This window comes from Amyelois transitella, chromosome 19 (assembly GCF_032362555.1).
Source record: "Amyelois transitella isolate CPQ chromosome 19, ilAmyTran1.1, whole genome shotgun sequence".
In the NCBI taxonomy this organism is placed as follows: Eukaryota; Metazoa; Arthropoda; class Insecta; order Lepidoptera; family Pyralidae; genus Amyelois; species Amyelois transitella.
Genome location: NC_083522.1, coordinates 4,715,813 through 4,730,244, shown reverse-complemented (window position 1 = coordinate 4,730,244; position 14,432 = coordinate 4,715,813). Strand labels below are relative to the sequence as shown.

The 14,432-nt window shown below is 34.7% G+C and overlaps 3 protein-coding genes across 4 annotated transcripts; all 3 read left to right on the top strand.

Annotated features, from left to right (window-relative positions):
- LOC106132553 (keratin-associated protein 19-2) lies at window positions 1-8,692 on the top strand. Of its 2 annotated transcripts, none has more exons than XM_060949586.1 (2): window positions 1-224; window positions 8,397-8,692. In XM_060949586.1, the coding sequence occupies exons 1-2, from the start codon at window positions 207-209 to the stop codon at window positions 8,616-8,618; spliced, it is 240 nt and encodes a 79-aa protein (XP_060805569.1). In that variant the 5' UTR covers window positions 1-206; the 3' UTR covers window positions 8,619-8,692. The 2 variants fall into 2 exon arrangements, with proteins under 2 accessions (XP_060805569.1, XP_060805570.1); XM_060949587.1 differs by lacking the exon at window positions 1-224 and adding an exon at window positions 7,004-7,015.
- On the top strand, window positions 2,352-3,118 carry LOC106132626 (ctenidin-1). The gene is made up of 2 exons (XM_013332082.2): window positions 2,352-2,472; window positions 2,675-3,118. The coding sequence occupies exons 1-2, from the start codon at window positions 2,425-2,427 to the stop codon at window positions 3,020-3,022; spliced, it is 396 nt and encodes a 131-aa protein (XP_013187536.1). The 5' UTR covers window positions 2,352-2,424; the 3' UTR covers window positions 3,023-3,118.
- Window positions 8,693-12,699: 4,007 nt separating the features above from the next.
- LOC106132636 (uncharacterized) lies at window positions 12,700-13,955 on the top strand. The gene is made up of 2 exons (XM_013332092.2): window positions 12,700-12,754; window positions 13,669-13,955. Exons 1-2 carry the CDS (start codon window positions 12,746-12,748, stop codon window positions 13,918-13,920), a joined length of 261 nt encoding a protein of 86 aa, XP_013187546.2. The 5' UTR covers window positions 12,700-12,745; the 3' UTR covers window positions 13,921-13,955.
- Window positions 13,956-14,432: the final 477 nt, after the last annotated feature.

Below are 14,432 nucleotides of genomic sequence, written 5' to 3'. Positions count from 1 at the left end.
CTGTGTAGTCACTATTTGGAGTTACTCTGGACTTTAATTAATTTTGATGACATGAAAAACCATGTTTTATTCAATACCACTAAGTACATATATTTATATCTTTCGAAAAAGACGCGTATATTATTTCACTGATTTACTTACCGTACTTCATGGAAATAAAATTGATTGATAAATTAACTACAGCTCATATGTGAAATCAATAAGCAATGTTAATGTTCTCATGGGTAAGTTTCAATAACAAAGTATTGTATACACCAGGCAACAATAACAGTAGGTACTAACCTATTTTTATGGATATTACCTAAATGTCTTTAGGAAATTAAAATAATAAGCATTTATTAATTTGTTTGCAGACACGATATTTAATAGTTTTGAAAATAATGTATATATGTGAATCGGCTCCTAAACTAGGACATCCACTTTTCGATCCCCTAATATATGAATCTAATAATAAACAATATCGTTTACCCGAAAAACCACAATATCATGAAAATATTAAGGTATTTTTGCGAAGTGATAGTAACCAGAACGAGCCCATTAAAAAACCATGTCATGGATATGATTTTGATGAAACAAATTGTAAAACTGTTAACAATAGAATCATTTGTGGATATAATAAAAATAACGGAAATATAAAAAATAAAAACTCATTTGAAGATATTGGTGATGGATGTCGTTTACGCGGTGACAGGATCGAATGTGGCTATGTAACTGGGCCATTTGATAATCCAAGACGACCGCCAGTAAATATTCACAAAGCCGAACGAAAAGGCGATCATGTCATTGACGTATTGTTCTCACCGACAAGGACGTTGTCGATGTTAGAGCAAAGCGATCATACAACAACTAAAAGGTATGTCACGCATGTTACGGAAATGAAAGACACAACATTAAATTCAAATACACTTGCCGAAGAACCCAAAGAATCAGATCGCAATTTAAGTCAATTAAGGTCTAGCATAATTAGCACAGAGCCTGCAACAAGACTGGACTTAGAAATATCTGCACCCGTGACCACATCCACTTCAGACATGGCATCTACATCTACTACCTCATCAATAGCTAATTTAATACCAACAAGCAACTCTGCAACATCATCATCAAATAATAGTTCCTCAGTAAATTACACTACAAAGAAAGAAACCGTTCCTACTAATAACACAACAAAAAATATAATAACTTCAGTCTCAGAACCAGAGTTGAAAACTACAACAATTTTTCCTGTAACACGATGCGTCGAAATAGAAGATAGAATAGTTTGCTACTTTACCTTACCATTAAAAAGAAAATTATAATTCAAGTTTATAAACCTTTTCTTTTATTGACTTTTACAATCTGCGTGAGAACTGTCCCACGCCGTGCATAAAGGCAGCACACAGGCCCCACCGAGTAATTATCCACTTGCTATTTTTTAAAATATAAAATTAGAATGTTCGGTACACATATTGTGAATGATTTTAATAAATTTAAAAAAAAGGACCATTTAAATTAAAGTTAACATGAATTAAATTTTATATCAGTCAATTACCGGAAGAACATACTTACATATTTTATGCTTCGATCCAGCAAACTGATTTTATACATTTATTCTACTTTTGAATCTTCGCGGGCACTATTTGTCTAGGAATATAGACGCAGGCAGTTCATTCCACACCTTAGCTACTCGAACCAAAAAAGAACTATCGAAGCATTTAGTTCGAATATCTGGTATTTCATTTAGTTCGAATATCTGGTAAATGGTTCTTATTAGTTCAAAGAGTGCCTCTTTGAATACACCATGCAAACTCTACAAAATTGAAAATTGAATAACACTCAAACATAGGCACAATTGCAGTGGCATGCTAGTTAAATTTGTCAAATTGGCTCTGAATAATGTTTGATATTCTATATATTTCAATCGATACCTATGTATTTCACTAAAAAAAAACCTTAAGAAAAAATTTATAAGAATTTTTTGTACAAACTGCAAACATGGTGTTTTAACAGATAATTTTAAAAGGGAATCCTAAAACTTTTCCCGTAATAAAGGTCGTATATAATAATAGGACGTAAAAGGTGTAATGAATCCTATAATACTCTGAACGCCAATCAAAATCAGTTCAGCGCCAAACTTCTGTCCTTTAAAAATCTCCAAAACCCGATTCCTAAAATTATTCTATTCAAATACCAATTAATCATGCTCAATTTACACATTGACGCGTATAAACAATTGCAAGGTCCACGATTTTTATTCATAACACGTATACATTACTACCACCATAACATTCTTAACGTAATTCACAGTCCAATTTGTGCAATTTTATATTCTATCGTAAAACCCAGCGTTAAACAATCAAGACTCAGCGGTTATTTACCTTTGCTTAGTCAACGGGTTGTAGTTTGGCAAAAAAAAATGTATAGATCACGTATAAATACTTGGTCAAGATGAGCGAAAACCTACACTTTAGATCAGGATTCGCCACAATGAACACTGTAAGTAAAAACATGTTAAATATTCATTTATTAAAAACAAGTTCCTTATAATCCTGTACATCTTTTAGTCTAGTAGATTTTAAAGCACTCATTAATACAACCTCAAAAGACCTTTAATGCCAACGAGTTTCGCATGTTTGAACTAGTTTCTCATAAAGCATTTACATTTTTGGATGTTGACTTTAAAATTTGCCTTTTCCAGATCACAAGCCTCTGTTTCCTCGTATGCGCCTGTTTGGCGTTCACCACTGCTTTGCCCGTCGACCAACAAGCGGCAGCACCCATTGTTGTTGCTGAAGAAACCCTGGAACCTCAGGAGTCTGCTTGGGGCGGCTACGGACGATACGGTGGCGGATATGGCGGATATTATGGGGGAGGTTATGGCGGAGGTTTTGGCGGATATCGGAGGTTCGGCGGCTTTGGAGGCGGAGCTGCCATCGGGGTCGTCAAATTTGGCGGGATTGGATATGGCGGAGGACTGGGATATGGCGGTTTCCGTGGCGGATATGGCGGATTCGGTGGAGGATACGGTGGCGGTTTCTATGGTTGATAGAAAGTAACCTTTTTGGTTTAGTGAATGTGAACCGTGTCTTACAATCTGTGATGATAAATGTTATTTTAAATAAATTCTTAGAGTAAGAACTTAGTCGTGTATTTTATCTATCTAATCGATTTTATTTCTTTTGTATACTTTTATACGTGGAGTACATAAAGGGAAGGTGTAGATTTTGATACCTAATTAGAGAATACTCTTTTCTCCAATACTGAACGAATTTTTAATACTCTTACACTAGTGGAAATGGAAATATACTTATCTATACTACTGCCTTTTCGGAGTAAAACCAGTTATCTTCATTTGGGTAACTTCATTACCTACGATTTACGAGCTTTCTTTCCGCAGCTTCGGAGCCTAGAAAGAAATACAGATTATTCACAAGTCATATGGGTAGTTACTTTTGTTTTTCACCGGAATGAACCGGAATGAAATATAGAACATAGGTTCTTCATAGAAGGACTCAGGTCATTCTCTAGACTCTAATTAGGTATATACACCTACGCGAATATCAAGAGGATTGTAACAAACAAACTTACTTTCGCTTTCATAATATTAGTTGGGGTAGGTAATCGAAGTATGTACCTACATTATACGCCGAGCTATATACGCCCGTGGAAGTATTGAAGACTTTACAAAAAGCAGTCTTCCTACAGTTAGAAAGATGTTAATAACAAACAACTTTGATAAATAATTTATAAACAAACAAATAAACACTAATACTCAACAAATAAAGAATACATCCGAGGAAAAACCACAAATAATGGAAAATAATTATCAAACAAGGTACAGTCAACTCCAGTCCACTCATATCACGGTCATCGAGAAGGGCAAATAATTTCGCGTCGCACAAAAAGATCATTGCAACTGCATAATACTTAATTGAGACAATGCACTCCCCAGAGCACTCTTGATATCCTGGTCGAATTCCCATGACAATTGTTTGTTTGGTGATTCGACTCGGGAAAATGAGACAAACATAACATCGATATACATATATGGTATTCATCGATTTGCACTTAAGTAATAAAACAACTTGAGAATATGAGGAAAACTTGCGGTTATAAGAGGTGACTCTTGGATTCTTTTGTGTTCTCTTAATATCCATATTCATACTACACATATACATAAAATCACGTATGTGCCCTCTACGGGGTAGACAGAGCCAACAGTCTTGAAAACACTGGTCAAAAAACAGCAGCCTTGAATTGTGATTTAAATAGTGACGGGCTGCAAGCCCATCGCCTAAAAGAAGAAATACATGGAAAAGTGACGTTGTAGTCTTATTCTTTTTTCTTTTGGCGCCAGGAACCCCACAATAATAAACAGAAATTGATATTTTGTATTTTTGTTTGTTACAAATAAACTCAAAAACTACAGCTATATTCTGAGCCCACTAAACCTATTATTGTAAGCACGTGCTATTATTTTTTTCATTAAAAACATCGATATTTGCTTTTCATAATTTCCGTAATTTAAATAACATTAATAAACACGTATAAGTACATATGCAATTAAAAATCGATCATATATCGATATTTCTCCGAATTTCCATTAGTATTTAGATAAATCTAGTCGCACAAAAAACCAGTTAATACCGATAATTTAACGGTTATTGTGGTATTCCCATACCAGGATAACATAGATGATCAACAGTAATTATGCAAATTATTTAGATGATGACGAATTCAAGCATTTTTGCCAATAACCAGTTTTATGGCGTTTAATTAATGGTAAGCATAAACGTATTATTTTGTATACAAACAATGACTTCTTTAAAGCACGCATAGTCGCACTTTGCAGCCGCAGATATTCCCGAACCTTGTCGAAGCTTACGAGGGTACCTTACGGGGTAGACAGAGCCAACAGTCTTGATAAGACTAGAAGGCCACGTACTTGCCTAATGATGCCTTCCACGTATTGCATAATGATGGAATTTAGATTCAAATATAGTGATGGGTTGATAACCCATCGCCTAAAAGAAGATTCCAAAATTTACTAACCAAGCCCTTAGTCACTTTTTACGACATGGAAAAGAACTGGGGCGCTCCTATTCTATAGTGCCGGAAACCACACAGCAATGCTGACTCTCTCTTAAGTCTCCCATTAAACAAAATCAGAGGAACTCGTAATATGAATTGTATTTTTTTATTGTTAGTAAGTAATACACAATAAACAGGACGCATTGTTTATGCGTTAACATTTAATTAAATAACCTACAAATCAATTATTGGAAATCAAAATTCAAATGAAGATAACAAAGGCAGAACTAGTTCTCAGTTTTTTTTCGATTCAGGTATATCCCCGAATAAGGTCACAATAATACTAAATTATGTACCTTTTATGTCTTGCAATTAATATCTTCTCTGCCTAACTCTCCGGGAAAGAGTTGTGTTGTAATATGTTATTTACTCACAAATACTGTTTACTCATAGTTATTGGCTCACTAATATTTTACAAAGCAAGTTGTTTTCAAGGATTGGCTTACTTTGTAGTCCTTGCTTATGGACAGGTAAAACCGTAATCCGTTTACTTGTTTCTGCAAAGTCGTACAATGATTTATGACGTGTAGGTACCTAGAATTCTTGGTATGATTTGACTTATACACAGAATACAGAATTTGTACTTTAAATTAAAATGATGCATAAATACAATTTGTGCCGAGTGGTCTCTAATCACTCCCATGGACGTAGTAAAAGGCGACTAATAAAGGATAGGCTTATAAACTTGGGATATTTTTCTTTTAGGCGATAAGCTAGCAACCTGTCACTATTTTAATATCAATAGCTTAACGTGGCCTATCTGTTATTAAGACTGATGGCTCTGTCTACCCCGTAAAGGACGTGATTATATGAAAGAATGATGAGATACAATTTCTTTGATAACACACTCAGTTACAGTTAAGAAGGAATAATAGCGACGACATCGAGATAAAGTACTGCGAGCGACTAATTGATTCAGATATATCTACCTACTAGAGGCCGCCCGCGACTTCGTCCGCATGGAAACCCTATCAATCCCGCGGGAACTCTGGGATAAAAAGTAGCCTATGTGTTATTCTGGGTCTTCAGCTACCTACATACCAAATTTCATGGTAATCGGTTCAGTAGTTTTTGCGTGAAAGAGTAACAAACATCCATACAAACTTTCGCCTTTATAATAGTAGTAGGATTTAGAACATCCTTTTTTTAAGGAGGTTTTAAATTAGTGCATCTTGCGGGGAAACACTGCGGCTTCACGTCCCAAAAAGTAATATGCTAACCATCCGTAAATTAACCAAGTGCTATCGGCGGATAAACTTTGAAGTCTGAACTATTTTAATCCTACGGTCGTTTAGCCTACGAAAAGTTGTTTGACCGAATAATTCATCTTCGAAGCATTCAGATTCAAGATATAATGGACTACTTCTTTCTGTCGACGAATCGTTTAAAGATGAGAACTCTTGTCGCCCAGGAAAATATTTAAATATCGGTGAAAGAAGCCGCGACGAAGACTGGAAATTGTAAGTCATGGCGATGCGCAAAGCAAAAGGTATTGAGAGGTGGTTTATGGCAAGTATTGTCCTCTTTAAGTCATTTCCTCATTAGCGAGAATCTCAATTTCGATGGAAGCATTACAGCAAGCAGAAGTTCTAAGAAAATGGAGAACCATCTATTATGATCTTAGCATGAAATAGAGCTTGGCACATCTCTGTAGTTCTTCATACATATACATACGTAACTAGGTACCTCATATGTTATTCTTTCCAAAATAAGGTAGATTTCGGCGAGATTTTAATAATGTTTTAAATGCAAAGCTGTTCATAATTTAGACTATAAGAAAAAAAGACTAAATCCTGGTACATGGATTATACACTATCTGTAAATGTTAATTTGCAAACTTTAATTTATTATGCGCTCTTTGGAGGTTATTGTGGCATTGTCTTGATATAAATAGGTGTTGGGATGCGTCTTCAGCTCATATCGCAGTGCTGTCTACACAATGAAGACTGTGAGTAGATCATTAAAAAGTGTGTATCACTTTCTTGATTAGTACTTAATCTTTACTTTGTTAGCTACCCCGATATGGGCCAATATATTCCCAATTATGGTCTAATATTTCAATAGAAGTTCAGTATATTTTATTAATTTCACAGATATGTTAATTGCTATGTAGATGGATAGAGGAAAATGATTAACTGATTGACTCAACATATTATACACGCACAGCCATGACCGCTGGGTGTAAAGATTTGAAATTTAGCATGAAAGTTCATGCTTACATGGTCTAGAGACACACCCATTCCATCAGGTCTCCTAGATCTCTTTTAGAGATTTCTTTCGAAATAAGCAGAACTTTTGTAATTTTGTTTCTTGTTATTATCAGTCTCGATGTTTTCTGTGTAGGTACATAAATGAGTAAATAGATAAGACGGATTTGTGTAAATTCCCGCCAGAATGGAAATTATGAGATTTTTATATCAGGTAGGCGATGCCGCGGGCTCTAGTGATAATATATCCCTTGCGGGGTAGAGAGAGCCAACAGTGTTGAAACTACTGATAGGCTACGTTTAGCTGTTTGGCTTTAAGATATAATTGAAATTCAAATAGTGATAGGTTGCTAGCCCATCGCCTAAAAGAAGAATCCCAAGTTTTTAAGCCTATCCCTTAGTCGATACTGTCGAACTCAACCAATTTATGACTTATATTTCAATGTACACACATATCTTAACTGAATTCTCTACTCCTTTTGCGCTTTATGTTAAACGTTGATAAACACATCATTAAGCATCATTTATATTTTTATGAGTCATTAATTTTACTTCACCACACCCACACAACTTGATATAAGTGTACCTTATGTATCTGATCACACTGGGGCCTGGGGAAGCACCTATTATACCTGTAATGTGGTTTTGATGACACCTGATAACCCTTCGCTGGACGCGTTAAGCTTTAGGACATGTAACCAGTTCGTAATATTAGTTTACATTTCTTTTTAGATATTAGCCGCTAAAGAATAACTAGAAGTTAAAAAATCTTTATTTGTTCTCCATATACTACTTAGGTACTTGTTATACTACTAGTACTATAATATTAGGTAAGATACATATAATCATGTCTATATCCCTTGCGTGATAGACAGATGCAACAGTCTTGAAAAGACTGATAGGCTACGTTCAGCTTTTTGGGTTTTAGATAGAATTCAGATTTAAAAAGTGACAGGTTGCTAGACCTTCGCCTAAAAGAAGAATCCCAAGTTTATAAGCCTATCCTTTAGTCGCCTTTTATGACATCCATCGGAAAGAGATGGAGTGGTTCTCTTCCTTTTTGTATTGGTGCCGGGAACCACACGGCACGGCAAATATATACGATTTCCGTATCTTTTTCAGCTTCTGAGCTTGTGCCTGCTCGTATGCGCTCTGGTTATTGCCGCAGCCGCCCCTGGAGGGTGGGGATACGGCGGTAGTCTCGGCTACGGCGCAGGCTACGGCGGGTACGGCCGCGGGTGGGGCGGCTACGGAGGTTACTATGGCGGTAGCGGCTGGGGCGGTTATGGAGGTTACGGAGGCTACGGTGGCTACGGGAGGGGATGGGGAGGATACGGCTGGTAATCCAACGACTCGAGTATTGTACTCTCTGACCGGTAAACCTGTGATGCGCTTGTGACTAAATTGTACTGAAATAAACTTATTTGTGGTTATATTTTTTATAAGATCAATTATTAAATTAATTAAATTAAACTTAATTACCTTTCATGTACATATATATTAATATAGATATGTTCCCATTCGAGTCTTTTTTAATTTATTTATATATTTCCATTAACCCTGTCAATTTCAAGTCAAGAATAGGACCACTCCATCTCTTTCCCATGGATGTCGTAAAAGGCGACTAAGGGATAGGCTTACAAACTTGGATTATTTTTAGGCGATGGCCTGTCTCTATTTGAATCTCAATTCTATCATTAAGCCAAATTGCTGAACCTGGCCATTCAGTCTTTTCAAGACTGTTGGCTCTATCTACCCCGCAAGGGATATAGACGTGACCATATGTATGTATGTTCCATGTATCAATCAGTTTATTTTTAAAATATTGGTGAGTACATGATACAGTATTAATCTTTATTACATTATTGGTCTTTACTGCACAAACATACAACATAAAAACATTGTAAAGCACAATTGGCAGATTTAATACATACAGAATTATCTACTACCATAAGATTCATACAGACCAGCATAAAAGAACATAGAGTCTTTATTTAATTACCTATATATATATACCTATAACTTAGAAACTCAGGCTTGTAGTTAATAACATGAATTACTCATTGTATTAATATTATAAAATAATTTTTGAAAGGCATTTCTATAGTCACCATGACTTCCAAATTTTTTGTTGCATATAACAACTTATTTAAAAAGTTCTTTGAACCGACCAAATTGGCCGGTGGATGGATTTCGTCATGATTTCACATTTGTACCTGCTTACAAAGAAATATAAGTAATGACGCCATGCTCAATACTTACCTATGTATCGTAGGATGCAACAGTTAGATGCGCCTTCCACATTATTTCCTGAATTAATTTACAAAACCCATTCAAAAATTTAACCAACCATATGAAATAGTTACTTATATCATAATTATAACTAACTTTCGCCCGCGGTTCGTGAAGAGTAGGTACCCTTTGTCCTACTCCGTACTCAACACTCCATATTATATGTAAAATTTCATGGAGATCGGTTCAATAGTTTTGAAGTGGAAGACCGACAATACACACAGACAGACACAGACAATATATACAGGTTAACGTTATTGTTCTGCCACAAAAAAAAATGAACTTTAATTAGAAGAAGTTCTGACTCGATATAAATAAAAACCATGTGACACATAAAATTTTATGTTTTCGTCAGAGTTATAAATACGAGTATCTATGTGCACACTTAAATGGCAAAAAGTTAACACTAAAAAGTAATATATAGGTATGACATTAGAAGTGTATAGAGTACAACTTTTATTCATTTTAATATTTTTTAAGTTTACTCTTCCCTAAAATTTGCGTAAAAGTAAAAAGTTTGAGAACGAAAATTAAATGTCACTTCTATACTACACTATCTACTTAAGTAGTTTAGGTACGTTTTATTCCCTTTCTTCCATTGACTCTTCTTTTTTCTCGCCTTTATAATTATTGTATTCAGTACTTACATAGATAAAACTTGTATTCAACTTAGCAAAAACTTACTGCACACTTAAGAATTAATAAATATGAATCACATAAATGCGAACATCTAAAAACTTTAGTTACGTCAATATTTGTAGGTAAGTTTTTAATAGTAGGTACGTCCAAAATGAGGTTGATGCCCTCTTAATTTCGCTATAATACATTACCTTACTTAGTTGCAAACTTCAAGAAAAAACTTAACTCGGAAAAGGATAAGTTATAATGAGGAAACCACTTTTACGTTTCGTATTATAAGTACTTTTAATTTAATAAGACTTGCGAGCATGCATTGTACATAATATGTATTCGGCAGGTCGTATTCTTTCCCGAGGATTGTTCTCTCAGTGATGTGCTTCCATTTCTGCCAGATACAGAAAATTAATCATAAAAGATATTAATATGAAAAACAATTTTCAGCAGTAGGTAACTCTTTATATATTTATTAAAAATTTATCGCTACTTTCAATTCGGTACCTAAGCTTATGAAATATACATACATACATAAAATTACGCCTCTTTCCCGGAGGGGTAGGTAGACACTACCTCTTTCTTATGAAATATTCGTCAACATAATAACATTTTAATTGATATTGTAGTTTACCGATTACATCATATAAGTAGATATCCTATATTGTCACGTGTTACATCCTTTTATGGATATTATTAAGATCTATTTCGTATAAAATCATAGATTTATAATTTATCGCTACTTTCACTCATAAAAGGGAGTACCTAATTACACCAATATAACCTTTTTAATCTATCTTGCTTAATATCGACAAATGATAATTTCCAGAAAATACGTTTAAAGTATTTTTAGCGCCGTACTGATAAATTCTGAATTATATAATTGATTTATTTTCAAAATTGGATACAAGGTATTACTTATTGACGTCACATCACTTAAATCTAATTATAACTACTACCGCTTCCAAATCGTATGCGTAGAAGAAGCGGCGGAACAAACTACACTGCAGGGCTCAGAGGAGCTCGGGGTGCGCCTCCGACTAAAATCTTGATGAACTAGGTCGGTTTTGCACAGCTCCCATCTGACCTTACATAGCCAAAGTACAATTTAAACCTGTGCCTCCATACGCATCAGTCATTTTAATCAGTCACCTTATCAGTTTGACCACCGCACAAATACGACGTAAATGAACTAAAGTATCTGCAACTTAGAACTGTTCTATCACAGTTTTTTATGGGTTTTCCTTCTTCCTTTAACAGTTTTGAATTATTTTATACATCTCATTATTTAACTTGTTAAGTATATGTTTTGTAAACATTTTACCGGTTATTTTGCTACATGTATAGACGGCTGCGTATATTTTTTCGATTTCGACAGAAGATTAAAAATAATCAAGTTTATATATTATTAATTTCAGCTGAACTGCCTTTCATTTAATTTATCTGTGTGTGAAAATATGTCAGTTACCTATTTATTTTTATTATTATATTTCTCCATTGTAAATAAGAATTGAGGACCTGCATGTCAATTCTGCTATTTTATTTTAATCCGAAACGGATCTGAAACGCATTGATGACAACTTTTAGTATTCTTCTAACAATTTGTCAAAACGAAGCCGTAACGCATTGGTTACGCAGTCGAAACGGTTCGGTTGTCGTATTCTGCTAAAGGACACGTAACCTTCCGTTTGCCGTTTGGCTATTATTTTGTATTCTGATAAGTTTTTGACAGTTGGTCCGGCCGAAACGCAACGGTTCTGCATGGGTTGAATTGTTCAAAGTTACGGTTTTGCATCGGCAGCAAATAACCAACCGCTTCCGTTTCATTTGCGTTTCAGCTATCAACGTAAAGTTACTGGAATACCGTTTGACAATATAAACGCAACTGTAACCAAGCTGAAACGCATCCGAACTGTCTCGGTTAACAAATAGCAGAATTGGCCTGCTGATCATGATGTAGTATGAACTTATACGAAGCCTTTTCTACTAATCTTCTCCATAGAAAACTACGGCGAAAACTCTTCTCATAATTCTGTAATTCTTACCTACTGATGGGGTGTTAAATTTCTGAGCTGTTTCCTTTACGTGGCTGGAAAATTATTTGTATTAAAATTTCAGTAAAATATTTGTTTCCTCGCGGAAGGATGATGTTTTTGCGTACCTCGCCTCCTTGGAGAGGAGCTCGGGGTGTGCCCTAAGACCATGACGGATTAGGTAATTTAGGATTTTACACAAAGCGAGCAACCCTTACAGGGGAAACTGAAACACATTGGATCATATTAAACGCTGCACTAGATGCATGTGCATATTTCCATTAGTAACCTTTTACAACATCCATAGGAAAGTGAACGAGTAGTCCTATTCTAAATCGCCGGGAATTATCGTGAATTTATATAAAAATATTTTTTACGCTTACAAGGTTGACTGTACAGTTCTTAGTCATAAAAGGGGAGGCGCCTCTAACGCGACCTTAACGACCCAAGACGAGTCGCCCTGTATATAAGCCACTGTTTTATTCACCACCAACACTGCAAATAAGGAACTCAACAATGAACACTGTAAGTGATACAATATATTAAATCATCAATTTATTGGTGATTAAAAAGTAATTGATTAATAATTTTATTGTAATTTGAAACTGTACAAAATCATGAGTTTTGTTCTTAAATGGGGTATATAATTTTAATTCATTTAATATTTTCAAATTTGCAAATTTATATAATGACATGAAAGCCTTATAAAATTTTCTTAATATCTAAAAATACCTAAGTATACTTACTTAAAGCCAAATAAATTGCAATGTGTGTGAAGTATTGTTGATGAAAAAAAAAAACCGCCCTTAAAATTGCGTTTGTAGTATGGGAGCGGAATAATGAAATTATTTATAGGGGTTTAATGTTTACTACTTATTTATTTGAAAAATAATGTACTTACAACTTAATATTCTTTGAAAAATTTTAAGCGTCTACCTGTTGCACTTAAAAATATTGAGCGAAAATTACGAATATAAAAATGTTTAGTGTATAGAATCCCCCCTTTATAAGTATTTATTTTTGCAGCTAGCAACTACGGTAATACATAATTTGTAAAAAATAATTAATCTATCACGGTTTATAAGATTCAGTTTACTGACAGACGGACGGACTGACAGACAGACAGCGGAGGCTTAGTAATAGGGTCCATTTTTACCTTTACCTAAATTTATGGTTTATCGTATCGTTCATATTGCTTACATGTAGTTACCTACTAAGTTTAATAGTTCTACCACCTTTGTATTACCTATTTTGTTTATTTTGCGTTCTAATGTGGTAGGTAGATGCTCATTGCTTTATTTCTGATCCATCCATTCCAGTAAACCTATTTATATAATTTCAAAATATTCCATGACCAAAATTCCCGCAGAAACAGAAATAAGCGGGATAAATATATAATGCTTCTACAAAATACATAACCCATTCCTATTTATTTTTAGCTTATTGTATTCGGCCTGTTGGTCACCATGGCCGTTGCATACGGTGCCACCCTTCCATCAGCTCTGCAACCCCAAATCCAAGCACAAATAGCAGACGCCCCCGATCAGGTGGTCGAAGAATTGGAACCCCAAGAGTCCAGAGGTTACGGACACCATGGCGGCGGCGGTTGGGGACATGGCGGGGGCGGTTGGGGACACCACGGCGGTGGCTGGGGACATGGCGGCAGGGGCGGCTACGGTCATCATGGATAACATCTTTGCTAAAATGTGAAATGATGAAGTGTTTCGAAGTAAATAATGTAATTGTAAGATAATTTTTGATAAGTAATTAAAATTGCGCTGTGAAGCTTTTTAACCTTATTTGAATATATATTTTTTTATTTAAATGCATTTTTATTACCCTTCACATTATCTGCCTTATAACTAAATCGAGGTTAGGTACTAGATGGATTATCAATCTGACAATTTATATTAGGAGACTATTAATTTGAGGTGTAAGTAAATATTCATACATATACATATTTCATGCTTCGGGATACCAAATAATTCCATTACATACTAAAATTAATTATATGAAAATGAAAATGAAACCATATTATATAAAATGAATAGAAAATATTTTATAATATAAAAATAGAAATAAGTTCGAGACTTGTGTTACGAGATACTAACTCAACGATACTATATTTTATAATAAATACTTAGATAGATAAACATCCAAGACCCAGACCAATCAGAAAAAGTTCGTTTCTCATTATGCCCTG